This window comes from Trametes versicolor, assembly GCF_000271585.1.
Source record: "Trametes versicolor FP-101664 SS1 unplaced genomic scaffold TRAVEscaffold_1, whole genome shotgun sequence".
NCBI lineage: Eukaryota > Fungi > Basidiomycota > Agaricomycetes > Polyporales > Polyporaceae > Trametes > Trametes versicolor.
Genome location: NW_007360321.1, coordinates 1644267 through 1657487, shown reverse-complemented (window position 1 = coordinate 1657487; position 13221 = coordinate 1644267). Strand labels below are relative to the sequence as shown.

Sequence of the window (13221 nt, the reverse complement as noted above, 5' to 3'; positions counted from 1 at the left end):
CCGCCGTTGGCTCGAAGTGTTGACGCTAAGCGTACGTTTTAGGGCTTCTCGTTCCCTTCTTGCAGGGGGGAATTCTTCGAGTTCCCGCTGAAGCACAGCAGCGTGTACACGGGCGGCAGCCCTGGCGCCGACCGCGTGATTTACGACGAGAGCGGAGATTTCTGTGGTATGTCCTTAGCCGTTATGCTCGAGATGGACGTATCTCACCCGTGCTGGTTACAGCTTGCCTGACCCACTCTGGCGCAAGTGGAAACAACTTTGTGGAATGTAGCTTCTGAATGCGGGAACATGGATGTATATAAACCTGGAAACGAGCTGTCTGTATGAACCATCATGGAGGGCCATCATGTAGGGCGTCGAGCAAATGGCAATATTACAGGCAAAACGATACAGTATCATACATCAGTACTGGAGGCGGAACATAAACTGGAAACTGTACTGCTTGGTGTCAGGGTCCCAGTGGGACCAGTTCCAGTAGCCAGCGTCGTCGGACTCGTCTTCGATTTCCCGCGCGGGGATGCGGAAAGCAATCGTCTCGTAAGGCTCAGCCGCGACCTGTCCGTACAATCGTTAGCGTGTGGCGTACAAAAAAGATGTAGGGACATACGATGAGATATTGGTAGGCCTTGTTCGGAGGTTCCTTCCTTTGCTCCCATGCACTCATGAAGCGACGGCGAGGAATAACATCTCCCTTGATCTGCGGTAGGTGCACCTGCACCATCATACCCTCTTTTCCGGTGTCTCTGTCTCTGACCTTGGTAACACGGTACCCAGGACGTCCAATCTTCAGGAAGACCTTCTTGTGAACATTTTGCTGAGCAGGCGCGATCATGAGCTGGGTCTCCTTCAAATCGCGCGCCGCTCGGCGGGCGAGGTTTGTTTGGTGCTTCTTTCCTTGTGTGTGTGCGAGGTAGGAGCCTTCGTTGGTGTGCAGCGTGAGACAGAGACGACATTCCAGGGAGCCAAGATGGTTGCGCAGGATGTAGGGGTCCTAAACGAATCTCAATACCACCGCAAGGCGTGCGATTGTTCAAACGTACCTTCGCGAGATCTATAGTCTCGAGCGCAAGCTTCCTCAGTCGCTCCCTCCGGTCGACATTGGTCTCGGACGCCCCAGCGACACCACCACCACCGAACTTGGAACCAACTCGATTCTAGGCGTGGCGCGTCAGCAACAGCGCCGCTGTAGAACCTGCTACATGCATACCTGGTAATCTGCAGGTGAAACGCGTCAGCATACATATGAAGTGTATTTCGTAGGACAAACGTACCCATTTTATCCGGTCAAGGGCACAGTTTGGACGAAAGAGGTGGAGACTCGCGAAAGAGAATCGAAAGCGCGCAGGGCAGCGCGCCCGAAGCAAGGGACAGCGCGGCTTAGTCAGCAGCGTTAACGCTCAAGATGTGATCTCACCGATCGCTACTCCCGGCGGCAAAATTTGGGCCGCTTGAGCAATTGCAGAGCGCGCTGCTGGGTTGCTCTCACTCCTGGGCTCTCTTCGTTCTCGTCATCTCTCTGTTCTGGTATCTGGCTGACAGACTATAACCGCGCACACAATCAACGCGCATATCACCACCCCAAAATCAGCCTCTCTCAACGAACTAACGCGACATGGCTGCTGGAAAGAAGCGCGTCCTGGACGAGACGTCAGGCAGTCCTAAAGCCAAGAAGACGAAAACAGAGAAGACAGCGAAGAAAGCCAGGGAGGATGCCCCCAAACCTGCACCAACACACTCTACCCTTGTCGCAGACGATATCGACTTCCCTCGAGGCGGAGGCACTAGCTTGACGCCTCTTGAGGTCAAGACTCTGCGGGCGGAAGCTGCGAAGGAAGCGGATTCGGAGCTTTTTGCAGTGCGTCGTAATACACCGGAACTAAGACAAGACACGCTGAACCGCCTTGCAGGAATCTGCCAAGGAGGCCACGACTAAGCGTAGACGAAAGTCTGAGGCCGGTACGAAGTCAAAGACCACGGACAAGGATGGCAAGAAGAATGTGATCCGGATAGAACACCTTAACTATAAGGTGTGCCCTATCTGTTTCCTGCTGCTGTCCCCGATAGCTTACAGTGTCTCCAGCGTGTTGCTGTCGGCATGAAGATACTCGGACAAGTGGTTTCCGTGGAACCACTTGCGCTCATCGTATCCCTGCCAAACCAACTCTTCGCCCATGTTCCCATCACTCAAATATCCAGTCAGCTCACTCACATTCTGGAGAGTGAGGATGATGCAGAGAACTCGGATGATGAAGAGGAAGAAGCCTCCGCATCGCGCGTACCAGACCTTTTCGAGATCTTCCAGCCAGGCCAGTATGTCCGGGCGGTGGTAAGTGCAGTGCACCAGCCAGGCTCCACGGACGCGACAGGTTTGGGGCGAGCACGCGACGAGGTTCAGAAAGCCAGCAGGCGCGTGGAGTTGAGCCTTGTTCCGGAGAAGGTCAACGAAGGAGTAGCGAAGGCTGATCTGCTCGCGGGATTCGTGAGTGTATATCAATACGAAGGCGGACTTAAACTTATTTGGTCGAACAGGCACTCTCCGCTTCCGTGAAGAGCGTAGAGGACCACGGATATATTCTTGACCTTGGGATTCCTGAGGTCTCCGGGTTCCTATCGTTCAAAGCTGCTGCACAGAAAGGACCCTCCGGTGCGGAGAAGAAGTTCCATGTCGGACGTTTGTTGGACGTCATCGTGACCAAACTGTCTGACAATGGGCGGACATGTAATGTCTCGGTCGATTCGTATGCTCCCAAAACCGCTCCGGTATGTGTATGGGTACTATTGTCTGAACCGCCACTTACGCTTTACAATAGCTCACGGAAGTGACCAGCGTCAAGTCCGTTGTTCCCGGTGCACTTGTGCAGTCATTAGTCACGGCGGTACAACCTGACGGCCTGATCCTACAAGTGCTTGGGTTCTTCGACGGCACCGTCGACCAGTTCCATCTTCGATCAGGAGATACGGAGGACAACTACAAAATCGGGCAGAAAGTCAAGGCCCGAGTTCTGTACGACATCAGCCCGTCAACCCCACCCAGGTTTGCCCTGTCCTTAGCAGATCACGTAGTCAAGTACAGCGCGAAGTCTGCCGCTTCGGGTAGTGCTGCTACGGACTTGCGGGAAGCATATCCCGTCGGAACCACTCTGGACGCTGTCAAAGTAACCAGGATTGAGAGCGAGCGCGGCCTGACCGTAGAGGTCGGCTCGGGAGTTGCAGGCTTTGTGCATGTGCGCATAACTTTGGTCCACCGCACTAACACGCGCTGACGGACTTCTCAAGATTTCACAAGTCTCCGATGAGCACGTCCCTACGCTCTCAACAACATCCGGTGCTTGGAAAGTTGGAACTGTCCACCGCGCACGGGTCACTGGCTACTTCCCGCTCGACGGTCTCCTCCAGCTTTCTCTAAAGCCATCTATTTTGGCGCAGAAGTTCTTGCAGGTTGCTGACGTCCAAGTCGGAGAACTCATCAAGGGGACGGTGAAGAAGCTCACGGATACTGCGCTCTTCGTCTCTATCTCCGGAAACGTCGATGGTGTGATTTGGCCGAACCACTACGCCGACATCGTTTTGAAGCACCCTCAAAAGCGCTTCAAGCCCGGGGGTAGCATCAAGTGCCGAGTAAGTTGTACGTAGCTGTACTGTGTGCGCGCCGCTGATATTGCTCTAGGTCTTAGTTGTCGACTCCGAGCGAAAACGCATTGCGCTTACTGCCAAGAAGACTCTTGTCGAGTCTACCTTGCCGATCGTGTCGCAGCTCAGCGATGTTCGAGTTGGCGTCGTGACCCACGCTGTTATCTTCAAGATCTCAGAGAAAAGCTTGCAGGTCGAGTTCTACAACAACTTGAAGGCAAGCGTGCCAGCGCGTGAGGCGAGGTACGCCTACAGCCATCCACTGCATCTGCTCTTGACTCATCATGGTGTTATGTAGCGAAACCACCTTGTCTTCTCTGTCGGCCGCGTTCGCCATCGGCAAGCCTGTACAAGTTCGCCTCATCGCTGTTGACGCGGAGACTGGTCGCATCACAGCAAGCATTAGGCAAGCCGCCCCCAACTTCAAGTCTGCCATCACGGACATCAGCGGCGTAGACATCGGTGACATTGTCGAAGGCGTTGTCTCTGACATCCGGAAGGACAAAGCCGTGGTCACCCTTCAGCCAACGCAGGTCACCGCCCTTCTCTCCCTCAACAATCTTGCGAACCGCAGGGAAGTGTCCGTAGCTCAGCTGCGATCAGCATTGAAGGTCGGGGAGAAGCTTCAGGATCTCGTCGTCACATCAAGGAATCCAGAGAAGGGCTTCGTCTTGGTGGCATCAAAACCGAAGGAGAAAGAGGCCATACTGCAGAAGAACCACCTCTCTTTGGACACGGTACAAGCCGGCCAGCTTGTCGGCGGCCGCGTTCTGCGTCACAACCGCTACGGCGCTCTCATCAAGCTCACCAACTCTATAATGGGTGTCCTCCACCCTACCGACGCGGTGGACGACTATGAGAGCGGGAAGCCTTTCCCCGGAGTGGACTCTGTCCTGAAGGCAGTCGTGCTTTCGGTCGACAAGGAGAGGCGGCAGTTGATGCTGTCGACGCGCATGTCTCGTCTTTTCCCTTCTCAGGACAAGCCCATCGTCGACCGCGAGATCACCTCGCTAAGCCAGCTCAAAGTCGGCGACAAGGTTCGCGGGTTCATCAAGAGCATCGCGGAGCACGGTTTGTTTGTCACACTCGGCCGTGATATCGATGCTCGTGTGCAGATTAAGGAGCTCTTTGACGACGTGAGTGTCATATTTTCCAGCAAAATATAGGTGATGCTCATACTGCCATAGTTTGTCAAGGATTGGAAGAGTCGGTTCACGGTCAACCAGCTTGTCAACGGTCGGATCCTCAGGTTTGTACCGGGCATTTCCCATGCTTCCACTCGCTTCTAACGCAGCATGCAGCGTCAATGTAGAGAAGAAACAGCTCGAATTGTCCTTCCGCTCTGGCGACCTAAAGCGCGACGGCCAATCACAACTCAGCCTGTCTGATTTGTCGGAAGGTCAGAAGATTGACGGTCGTGTCAAGAAGGTCGAGGACTACGGTCTCTTCATCGAGATCGAAGGCTCGAAGCTCAGCGGCCTTTGTCACAAGTCGGAGGTCAGTCTGATTGGTTATATATCCTACGTTCGACAAGTGCTTACTCGGTTGTATAGCTGTCTGACAACAAGGACGGTGATGTCACTCTGGCACTTCGCAGCTTCCGCGTGGGCGACAAGGTCAAGGCTGTCATCCTTTCCGTTGATCTGGAGAAGCGCCGTGTATCCTTTGGTCTCAAACCTTCGTACTTTGAGGAGAAGGATTTCGAACAGGAGTCCGAGGCTGAAGAAGAGGTCGAGCCGGCAGCAGCTCTTGGCGTCGTCGTGGAGGATGCTGAGATGTCTGACAACGACAACGAGGATGAGGATGAGGATGAAGAGGAGGACGAGGAGGTTGCCGAAGCCGAGGGCCCCGAGGACGACGAGTCTGCGGATGATGAGGACGAGGATGGTGGCGACGCGGCGATGGATGTCGACCTCACGCTTGACCTTCAACGTCCTTCAGGAAGTTCAGCCGCCGCTTCCTCAAGCGCACCCTCGGCAGCCCTCAATCTTGCGGATGGCTTCCAGTGGACTGTCCCCAACCCAGAGGACGACGTCGAGATGGAGTCTGACGACGAAAGTGACAGCGGCAACGAACAAGAGGGCAAGAAGAAGAAGAGGAAGCGTAAGGAGATCGAGCAGGACCTGACTGCGGACATGCACACCAAGGTCCCAGAGTCTAACGCCGACTTCGAGCGCCTGCTTCTCGGGTCCCCGAACTCGTCCTACCTCTGGATTCAGTACATGTCATTCCAGCTGCAGATCTCGGAGATCGACAAGGCGCGCGAGATCGCGAAGCGTGGGCTGAAGACAATCAACTTCCGCGAGGAGCAGGAGAAGCTGAACGTCTGGATCGCACTCCTCAACCTCGAGAACATTTACGGCACCGACGAGTCGCTCGAGGCCGCTTTCAAGGACGCCGCCCGGCACAACGACTCGAAGACTGTCCACTTGCGTATGGCCGAGATCTTCGAGCAAAGCGACAAGTCTGAGGTATGCATTCGTGCCCATGACAAGAGAATTACCTTCGCCGACCCTTGATCATTTCGTGATCACAGAAAGCAGAGGAGCAATTCAAGAAGACGGCCAAGAAGTTCTCGCAGAGTTCCAAGGTCTGGACCCTCTATGCCGAGCACTACCTCAAGCGCGGCATGCTTGAGGAGGCACGGAAGCTCCTTCCCCGCAGCCTGCAGAGTCTCGAGAAACGCAAACGTAAGGAAACGTCGTTCGTAAGATCAGTTTCGCCCGCTAACACCACATATATGACCCGCAGACTTGAAGACCATTTGCAAGTTCGCGCAGCTCGAGTACAAGTTGGGTGACCCGGAACGCGGCAAGACCATCTTCGAAGGCATCGTGGACTCGCATTCCAAGCGCTGGGATATGTGGTCGATCTACCTCGACATGGAAGCCGTGCAGGGCGACATCATGAGCTTGAGGTGAATGGCTTGCCCCGTACCCTTCCCGGTCGTACCACTGATAAACCGATGTGTAGGAATCTTTTCAACCGGTTGTTAACTCTTAAGATGACCAGCCACAAAGCAAAGTAAGTGTTTCAACGGCACCTTCTTGTGCCACAACTAATGACGCGGTGTAGATCATTTTTCAAGAAGTGGTTAGAGCTTGAACGCCGATTGGGAGACGAGGAGGGACAGGCCGCAGTCAAGGCCAAGGCTATCGAATGGACACAACGCGCCGCCGGGGACGCACAGTCGTAGTAGCACCGTATCATATTTCCAACCATCTCATTGTATTTCCCACGATACATCGTGCAAAATTAGTATATTCAACCGCAACTATACCGCATAGACAGCAAAAAACATTATGATACGAGAGATAGAGACGAGCGAGGATAGAAACGAGCGTGCACGAAGGGGACGGCAAATATGGGGGTATATGCCAGCATAAATACGTCGCAAGGAGGTCATGACCGTGAGCGCGCGCGCTCATGCCCGTGTGAAGGGGAATCGTAATCAACCGGCCTGCGATTGCTCATCGAGCTCGCCAGCTGGCGCTGCCAGTCGTCCAGCTCGCTCGAGAGGTGTTCGAAGGCCATCGCGTTTTCTGAACTCGACGTGCTCGCGCGCCGCTCCGAGAAGCCGGAGACGGGGCGGCCCGCGCCGAAGTTGGACTGGTCCACCGCGAGGAGGAGCTCGATCTTGTGCGAGAGCTGGTCGTTCTCGCGCTTCAACGTCGTGTTTTCGTTGCTGAGCTGCTCCAAGATGCTCTCGTCCTGGCCGCCGCGCGCGACGACAAGTGCGTTCTGCACCCGCTCGACGTCCTGCTCGAGCTCCCGGATGTGCGTCATGCGCTCGTCCGACTCGCGCTGGACCGAGATGAACGTCTCGCGCATGTGTGCGAGATCCTGCTCAAGGGTGTCGATGCGGTTGCGTAGCTCCTTGTTGTCGTTGTTGAGGCGAGTGACCTGGCGCTGAGCGTCCTGCAGCTGATTCCGCAAGACTTCGCTGCCGTCGTCAGAAGAGGGGGTTCCACGACCATTGAGGCCGCGTAGACGCGTGCTCGGAGAACCGCGCTCGATCTCGGCTTGCATGCTCGTGTTCAGGTTCTTCTGCTTCGTCAACTCCTCCTTCATCTTGCGCATGGTCTTCTCAGTAGCCCTGTAATATGTTTAGCAAAATACAGTATAGTTTTGTAAAAGCGACACTCACTTCACATAGTGGACGGCGAGCTGATAATCCTCCTCAAGTTGCGCCAGGCGCGCCTTGTAGGAGTTCTCAGTCTCCTCCAGCTTCTGTTCAAGCTCAACGGCACGAGCATCAGAGGCAGCGTCAGCCCCGTTGCGACGTGCGGGGCTCTGCGTCGCACGGACCCGGTCCAGCTGTACAGAGAGGGACTCGATCTGATTATCCGCATCCTGCTTCTGCCGGAGCAGTGTCTGCAGCTCCCGCTCCGCGATGTCGTGTGCCCGAGTGCGCTCCGCCAACCTGTCCTCGAGTTCCTGGATGCGGGCCGATGTTACGTCGTCCGCCCGCAGAGGGTTGCCATCGTCGTCCTCGGCGTGCACGCCGTTGGCCGCAAGGTAGCTGCGCATGGCCTCGAGGCGCAGCGCGGTGGCAGACGCCTCCCTGCCCTTCGAATGCAGCTCGGACTCCTTCGTGTTGAGCTCCTTCCGGAGGCGCCCGCTGTCGGCAAGCGCCATGGACAGCTGGGTGCGGAAGCCGACAACCTGCGAGCGGAGCGAGAGCGTCTCGGCCTCTGCCTCGCGCGCCTTGCGGCGCTGGCCAGAAAGCTCCTCTTGCGCCTCCTGTGCACGGCGCGTCGCATCCTTGAGCATGTCCCGGAGCGACGCGATCTCCGCCTGGAGTGCGTTCAACTTCTCCTGGTGGCCACGCGTAAGCCGGTCCTCATCACTGCGTAGCTCGTGGTGCGAGTCAAGGAGCTTGCCGAGGCTGCCAGTAGTGACTGCGCGGAACGCGTCCGCCTCCTCGCGAGACTTGGCCCACGAGTTCTCCACGTCGGCGAGGCGGACGCGTGTGTTCTCGACCTCGGTCGTGCGCGCCTCCAGCTCGCCGCGGAGCTCGGCGATGTCCGCCTCCAACTGGGCGATCTGCTCGCGTGCACGGGCGTACTGCGCATCGACCTCGTCTGTGCGCGTCGAAGCCGCATCCAGGGCGTCGCGAGTCTGCTGCAGAGCACGAACATGCTGGTCCTGGGAGTGCAGGAGGTCATCGAGTTGCGACTGCGCCTTGATGTAGTCGGCTTCGCGCTGCTCTGCGATGGACGTCTGCTCCAGCAACTTCTCGGACTGCTCCCGCAACAGCGTCTCGAGGACGGCGTTGCGTTCGCGAAGGAGGGTGTGATCGTCGCTATCTCGCTCATGCGAGTGTGCCAGGGTATCTGCACGCTTCGATGAGTCGTCCGCCCGAGCCTCCGCCTGCTCCAGGAGTGTGGTTTGCAGCGAGAGTGAATCAGTGAGCTCCTTGATCTTGCGATCGCGTTCACTCTGGCCAGAAAGCGCTGCCGAGAGCTGACGCTCCAGATCGGCCGCGCGCTCCCGCTCGACTCTGGCGACGTCGCTATCTGACGAGGACTCGAGAGCAGCAAGCTTGGCCCGGTAGAAGGCGGCTTCCTGAACGGCGCTTGAGCGGAGACGCTCGGCCTCCTGCACCCGGAGTGACGCCTCGTTTGCCCGCTCGAGAACGGTGGCCTGTGATGTGATCTTAGCACGCCGCTGTACAAAAATATGGCAAACAGACGTACTTGGATCCTCGCCTTGAGCTGCTTCAGGTTGATCACCATCTCGGTGACCTTCCTGCCGTCGATGTCGTCATCATCCGCGCGAGAGGACAGCTCCTCCTCCGACTCAGCGTAGATGAATCCGGAGCGTTCGGCCTTCAGCAGTGCTGCCTTCATCCACGCCTCCTTCTTCTTCAGCCCCTCGACCTCGGCTTCCTTGTCTTTCAGATCACGGATGAGGTCCGCAGTGATGTTGCCAGTGGAACCCTTTGTATGTGCGATATGCGCGAACCCATTCACAGTCGGCGAAGCAGGCTTATAGAAGGATTCAAGCGTGTTCTTGGACCGATCAGCGACGACGGGAGACGGGCTGCGAGCAGCGCCTGCGCCACCATTTCGGGACATCATCACGCTCGCCAGACTCGCTTGAGGTGCATTCGGGTCGTAGACGTCGACGCCCTGAGCCGGCGAAACCGCGCGACTGGCAGTATTCGGTGGGCTCTTTGCACGCGTCCCTTCCGGCGATACAGCGCTGTCGCGGAATGCAGACTCGGTGTTCTCCGGGCTGCTCTCGCCATCGTATTCCTCGTCGCGCGCCCTGCTCTTGCCCTTCATCGACGCGATTCCTGATATAGCTGTGCCGTTCGGGGTCTTGGAGCGTCCACTCGGTGAGACCGCGCGCTGAACGTTGTCGCTGTCGGAACCGACGTCGTACGAAGGTGAAATAGGACGGTTGGAATTCGGGGTACCATTCTCGACCCCGGGCTTCTGAATAGGCTGGGGACCGATTTGGGACTTGCGCCCAGCCATACCCGCTGGAGGAGGCTTGTTGGAATCCGGGTACTTGATATGTTCTGGAGAACGGTGAGTAACATGTCTGGGAAGGGGAAGCGAAGGGGAGCCGACTTACTGGTATCCAGTACGTGAACGATCGTCGGATCCTCAGGTTTCTGAGTATTCAGAGACTCTCCACCCAATCCCCCCAACACGAACACACGCGTCCCCATAGATGCCATGGCATGACCAGACCTTGGAGATGGCGCAGGGCCCATCTTTTGGAACATGTACCATCTCTGATCTAGGATGGGACATGAGCAAGCTCCATCACGGCGTAAGCGGGGCCGTGTACGTACTGGAGATCTTGAAGGCACCCAGGTCACCGAGGTCCTTGCCATCAACACCCCTGCCACCGAAGACGTAGACTACATCGTCCACCATTGCCGCCGAGTGCCCCTCACGCGGCGACGGAATGAAGCCGATACAGTTCAACTCCGACCATGTGTTGGTCGTAGTGTCGAAGGACCATGTATCGTTGTAGTGGTATTGGCAATCGGTACCTCCGAAGCTGCGGAGATGAGCCCCTTTTAGTGACGATAGCGGGGATATAGATGCACTGGACGTACAGAATGATCTTCTCGTTGTACGTAACGCAGACATGGCTTGTCCGCTTCGGCGGTCGTGGGGAGCCCTCTATGGGCTCAACCAACTCCCAGGTCGCCTTCGACCTCACTGCAAAGCCTCAACTCAGTATGGCGTGGTCCAGTTGGGCGTTACTTACAAGCCGACTCACAGGAGTTGAGATCGAAAGACCAGAGGTCGTTCAAGAACTCCCCGTCGACCTGTCCACCGAACACGTAGAACTTCGATCCTACCATCGTTACCGCATGCCCATACCGACCAACAGGCGAAGGGCCGTATACGGCTACGCGAGTCCATTCGCGGGATACTGCTATTCGTGTCAGACAAAGTCTGCAACCCACTAATTGGTTGTGACGCACCGAGGTTGAGCAAATACAGTCCATCATCTTGCTTATCAGCCGACTTCGCCTTGTTGCCCGTCTTTGTGTCTCCTCCCCAGACGATGAGGACACTCCCAACCAGGGCGCTTGCGTGACCCACGCGAGGCGAGGGGATCTCGCCCGACGTTTGCAACAATGTCGCCGACAGGTCCCGTACAGAGAGCAGGTAGAGGTCGTTGCGCACTGTTTCACGGACGAGACCACCGAAGAGGAAGAGTTCGCCGGAAGTCGTCGCGTTGGTGGGCAGTGCATGGCCGTATCTGGGGAATGGCGATGGAGAGGGCGAGGTGGGAGGGGCGACACCTGGCTTCGGGATAGTCACTGGGGGAGGGAGCTGCAGTCGACGCTGCGACCAAGGGTAGGCCGGTCGTGACTGGGAAGATCCTTGCTGCTGCCCGGGTTGCCCTTGCTGCTGCGACGGGGGAGGAGGTTGCACACCATTCGCGCCCAGAGGGAGTGGTTGGCCGTTGACAGGACGTTGCGCTTGCTGGGAGATGCTAGGCTGGACGCCATTTACAGCGGGAGACGGACTACCTCTGCCATTGAGACCGCTGGAACGAAACCAATCAGACTGCCGTCGCATGTACGCTTGGGAAGGCGGGAGCGCCATGCGGTACGGCTAGAAAGGAAGATGGGAACAGACCTGTCGTAGCTGGTCTCTTTTGTCAGAGGCTTTTGAGGCTGCTGTTGGGTCTGGGGCTGTTGCTGTAACTGTGCGAGGGCGGCACTTGCTGATGATTGTGTGACTGTTGTGCTGGCCGATTGTGGGGTATGCTTCTTCCTGCTGAAGAAGGACATTCTTCTGCCACGGCCTCCTAGAATGGACTGTATGGCTGCAAAATGGGGGCAGGGGCGCAGGGGGTGAGGACGAGGAGGGGGGAGGGGAGCGCTGCAGGCCCGCCTGGAGGTGGAACGAAAGCGGCAAAGCCAGAAGGCGAGCGAGCGACTCGACCCGTTCCTTGGTCTCTGCTCTCAGACTCCCGCGCCTCTCCTCATCGCTACGCGTCTAGCAACCGCCTCCGCTGATAGCCGTCGCTCTCGGCTGTTCTCCCTCATATTCATCAGCTATCTCTCTTTCGTCCTCCTCCGCCACAGCAGGGGATGCTCAAGAATTACATGCGTTCTTTGTAGCTACTGTCGGCGCCAGACGCTCATTATATAGGTACCTTTACCACAATTCCTCATGCCCAAGAGCCTCCAAGCATCATGCATCCGTATCATGAAGTCTGATACACCCTCCGCTTCTGTTCAAGCATATCAGCGATGTTAGCCCGGTTGCGCATTGCTTTGAAGTATAATTAAGCGACGGATAAGACGGAGAATGTGGACGAATATCCCACAGTCCATTGAGCTCGTGAATACTGGACTATTACTGTAACGCTTGTATGCGAAGGCCAGAACCTAAGGCTACGAAGACCTCCGGTCGCTCATCGGCGTGCCAGGTCCAACCCAAGCAGGCCTGTAGGTCATGCGCCTTCCCCAACCTGAACCTTGACTGACCGAGTGGTAGCAATCATCCATACAAAGGGAAGGGAAGGGAAGGAACCACATGTCGGGCGCAGCTGTTTCGTGATAAGCATGGCTGTGTGAGATGCCGAATCATGTCAAGCATCTGGAGGAAAGGAACATCAGCCACAGGTGCGCAAACGTCAACTGTGAGAAACGGACTCAAGTGATGAGCAATGTTTGTCCGTTTACTCGTTCCAGGTAATGATGTCTTCCTGGTCATCTGAATCATGCTCTCGCTTGCGGTGCTGGAGAACCCGGTCCCGCGAAGGAAATAGCCTGTAGCAATTCTGCATGGCACAGATGAAGACCGGTGTACTATGTGAAACCATCAGTTCGCCCTGCAGGCACGCGACTGTTACGATACATGGCCACGTACTCGGTAGGGTTGGTCACTCGAGCATGACCTCCGCTCACTTGCTCAGGAGTAGTGTCCACTGTACACTTAGAAGTCAGCGTGAGGCGTGATCATGAAACATCTTAACATACCGTCCTGCAGAGCGGGTGCAGAGGGGAGTACGGAAGGCAGCGTTGGATGCCCTTGCTGAGCCATAACGAAGCTGGATACTGACAGCACTCGATGAGTGGGTTTGCGCTGGACTACTTGGAAA

At 56.6% G+C, this 13221-nt stretch overlaps 3 protein-coding genes across 3 annotated transcripts; 1 reads left to right on the top strand and 2 right to left on the bottom strand.

Moving 5' to 3' along the window:
• Positions 1-42: 42 nt before the first annotated feature.
• TRAVEDRAFT_158285 (uncharacterized protein) lies at positions 43-1310 on the bottom strand. The gene is made up of 6 exons (XM_008034592.1): positions 1272-1310; positions 1208-1215; positions 1041-1154; positions 608-991; positions 223-555; positions 43-166 (listed from the first exon to the last, which is right to left on the bottom strand). Exons 1-5 carry the CDS (start codon positions 1273-1275, stop codon positions 403-405), a joined length of 663 nt encoding a protein of 220 aa, XP_008032783.1. The 5' UTR covers positions 1276-1310; the 3' UTR covers positions 43-166; positions 223-402.
• A 302-nt stretch (positions 1311-1612) lies between these two features.
• TRAVEDRAFT_138819 (uncharacterized protein) lies at positions 1613-11450 on the top strand (the record flags this gene model as incomplete). Its single annotated transcript, XM_008034591.1, has 22 exons — positions 1613-1855; positions 1908-2027; positions 2081-2479; positions 2530-2760; positions 2811-3224; positions 3277-3618; positions 3668-3873; positions 3929-4766; positions 4818-4879; positions 4932-5127; positions 5184-6101; positions 6167-6320; positions 6382-6547; positions 6604-6654; positions 6706-7726; positions 7778-9276; positions 9330-10159; positions 10216-10383; positions 10439-10650; positions 10709-10814; positions 10876-11031; positions 11084-11450. 15 exons carry the CDS (start codon positions 1613-1615, stop codon positions 6824-6826), a joined length of 4461 nt encoding a protein of 1486 aa, XP_008032782.1. The 3' UTR covers positions 6827-7726; positions 7778-9276; positions 9330-10159; positions 10216-10383; positions 10439-10650; positions 10709-10814; positions 10876-11031; positions 11084-11450.
• A 924-nt stretch (positions 11451-12374) lies between these two features.
• TRAVEDRAFT_158280 (uncharacterized protein) lies at positions 12375-13205 on the bottom strand. Its single transcript, XM_008034590.1, has 4 exons — positions 13100-13205; positions 12990-13047; positions 12773-12928; positions 12375-12716 (listed from the first exon to the last, which is right to left on the bottom strand). Exons 1-3 carry the CDS (start codon positions 13161-13163, stop codon positions 12799-12801), a joined length of 252 nt encoding a protein of 83 aa, XP_008032781.1. The 5' UTR covers positions 13164-13205; the 3' UTR covers positions 12375-12716; positions 12773-12798.
• Between the last annotated feature and the right edge of the window lie 16 nt (positions 13206-13221).